At 26.3% G+C, this 3,338-nt stretch overlaps 1 protein-coding gene across 1 annotated transcript in view; it reads left to right on the top strand.

The window, feature by feature from the left end:
- Positions 1–888: 888 nt before the first annotated feature.
- LOC119679309 (protein rhomboid-like) overlaps positions 889–3,338 on the top strand; it is a 27,036-nt gene continuing 24,586 nt past the window's right edge. Inside the window, exons 1-2 of the mRNA XM_038091586.1 lie at positions 889–928; positions 997–1,238. Coding sequence (XP_037947514.1) covers positions 889–928; positions 997–1,238 — 282 coding nt within the window. The remainder of the gene's footprint in view (positions 929–996; positions 1,239–3,338) is intronic.

Below are 3,338 nucleotides of genomic sequence, written 5' to 3'. Positions count from 1 at the left end.
AATAATAAATAAAAAATAAATAAATAAATAAAAATTATAGCTTAGAAAGTACCTAAGCATGTGAGTAAATAAAGCTAAAAATTATTAATATTATCATGTTGAGGCTAGTTGAGTCAGGTTTCTTCACAACTCTTCTCTACGCCTTAACTGGATTATTGTTTATCACTTTATCAGACTAAGCAATAAATGACCTCAGATCTGCATACCTCCCCGAGGACCCTGTAACCATTTTGAGATTCGAAAACACGGTTTTGGTAAGTTTGTCAGTTTTCGTAAATAATTTCAGGGCTCTATCATAATAAAGTTAATTATAAAAAATTTTAAAACAGTCAACCTAGTCACAGAGATTAATAGATAAAAGTATAAAACATGGATTATATTCTCGTAAGACATATTTCCTCAGCCTAAGACCCGGAAAACATAAACAAATGAATAAAGTTAATTATAGTAGAGTTAATAATAATAAAATTAATAACTGTAAAAGTAAAGACGAGTAACCTAGTCAAAGAGTTTCAAGGATAAGGGTATAAAACACGGAGTATACTCCCACAGAGTATATTCACTTGGTCTTAGATCCAGAAAGCGTAAATAAGTGAATAAAGTTATATTATAATCAAGTTAGTAATAATAAAGTTAATAACAATAAAGTTAATAAGAATAAAAATTCAGACAAGAAAAGTAAAAGCAACCTAGTCAGAAAGTTCCAAGAATAAGGGTATAAAACATAGATTATACTCTCACAGAGCTCATTTACTTGGTCTAAGATCCAAAAAGCGTAAATAAGTGAGTGAAGTTAATTATAAGCAAGTTAGTAATATTAAAGTTAATAAGAATAAAAGTTCAAAGGGTCAACCTAGTCAGAGCGTTCCAAGAATAAGGATATAAAACATGGATTATGCTCCCACAGAACGTATATACTTGGTCAGAGGTTATTATCATACAGCAATAAAAAGAGATTTTGATGCATCTCGTCTGCCGGAACCAATAACGAACTAGCCTCCAAAGGACCTAGATCAGCAGATGATCAAACTGATACATTAGTTGAACAAGATCCTACTTTCATTGAAAAATCAATTAATATTCATCACAATAATCCTAATATGACTGTTAATATGCAAGATAATATTCATCTACAAAGTGGTTCAGGTCGTGGACCGAATACGGAGGCGAGATCGAATGCGACAGGAAGTGGAAATTCTTCTGATGCGGTTATGTGGATAAGACCAAGTACACCTTGTGCAAATAATTATATGAATTTTTCTAAAAATGGAATATTAATAAGTTATGGATATAGTACTGAAAACATTCAAACATCATAAACAATAGATCAGATTACAACTTCTATGGCATTAATTCCTCATTTTATTTAAGTGAAGTAGAATTTGATGTGTTACCTACAACATCAATACAATATCATTTTTATAATTGTATCTTTACCAGTAATAGAGAAAGGGAAAAAAGAAAAATGTAGAATAAAAATTTAAGCGTCTGTTATAGTGCCAATTAAGACGAAATGTAATCTATATAAATCTCAAATATAGATCTCAATATAAAAAAAACTTAAATCGTATTATATGTTTTTGTTTTTTAATTTTAAAAAGGTTAAAGGAAACAATTATGTTGATGTTGATACACGTTAGAATTTATTAACAACTCTTTTCACGTATTACTATATATTATCGAAAATAATCTGAATCCAAAAATGAAAGCTTGTTCACTTTATTATTTCTCTATATATCTACTTGGTTGCAAGAAAGGGATGCAATTCAGTGCATTTTTCAAGCAGAATATATAAAATTATTGAAGAGAGAGTGGATAATTCTTGCTAAAAATTATAATTAAAATGTATTCAATATATAAATATTTTAAGTATTTTAATAAAAAAAAAAAAATTGTAGGAATTGATATTTAGAATATTAAAGTTAATTAGTGAATAAAATTCTAAAGAAAGTCCTTTAACATTCGTTAAGTGATGTAGTCATATTAGACAATTTATTATTGCTATAATGTTTTGATATGAATTAATAAATGTATGAATACATAATTAAATGTATATATGATTAATATAACATTTATAAACTAAACATTAAAACTCTAACAATTTTTAATATATAATAATTAATTTAGTCGCTAGTATAGAGCAGAGCTGTAAACAAAATAAAAATTATACTTCCAAGTTTTTTTATTATTATTGTTGAATATTTTTGTTTTATTTTATTATTTATTTATTTTCGTCATTAAAATCATATACCGAATAGTTTAATTTATTGCTGTCATTGTTAGATCTGTCTATATTTATGGTTTAATTATTATATTTAATAATATATATCAATATCAAAAACAAATCAGACCTTCAATTCTAAACCCTATTATTTAAAAAATTTTTTAGAATAGTATGAATAAGCTATATTACAGCACTTTTTAATTTCATTCATATTCAATAAGGTATATATAATAAATTCTTGCAATTAAAGATTGAGGACAACTTCTATTTATATAAAGTTTAATATTTGATTATCAAATTGAGGGCACACCTGCCTTCAGAGTGATTATGTAAAGCACTAAGATAAGTGTGAATTATGTTATCTATATTAATTATTGTTCGTCATTAATTATTTTTATATTAAGTTATTCTGTTATTAGTAACACTATCTTTTGTCATATTTATTTTTGATTACAATATATCAAATCGCATTCAATATATCAGATCATAAATGGCAAACTAGGAGTTACAGTTCGTATACAGCTACAGATATATATTAATATTTATAATGATTACTCTCTAAATAATATTAACATATGTGTATAATACAATATATTATAACTTTATTGGTATTCTAAAAAGCAACTCATATATACGACGTCTTATAAGACGCTATGATACATAACCTCTTTACAGTTTTGGAACACTACTTACCTGATTTTTTACAAACGAAATATTTGGGATTTGTGTTATGTATCATTGAAATAAGAACCTCATGCAATATTTTCAATTAATATTTTAATTTTATGGTACATTTAGAATCAGATACAGTATATTATAGATGACTATCATATGTCGGCACTGGTTTTAGAGTAATCTTACATATTTGAAATTCTATGCTTAATTGTGACTTTCGTCGAGGTTGTAAGAAGCCTCGTTTGATATTCATTTATAATAATTAAAACTTTTTTTTATATAGACTCTTTAAATAAATCTAGAGCCTAGGTGTAGCCCAAGGCATTAGATTTGAAATTATATATAAAACAATAATGTTAAACCGAAATCCAGTACCCCATATCCGACTAAAGTATGATCGCACTGTGACTTTTTTCAAGGTAACCAGTAGTGTTATTTG

Source organism: Teleopsis dalmanni, chromosome 1, assembly GCF_002237135.1.
Source record: "Teleopsis dalmanni isolate 2A chromosome 1, ASM223713v2, whole genome shotgun sequence".
Classification (NCBI taxonomy): Eukaryota; Metazoa; Arthropoda; class Insecta; order Diptera; family Diopsidae; genus Teleopsis; species Teleopsis dalmanni.
Note: the sequence above shows the minus strand (reverse complement) of the source record. Positions and strands in the feature narration are given on the sequence as shown.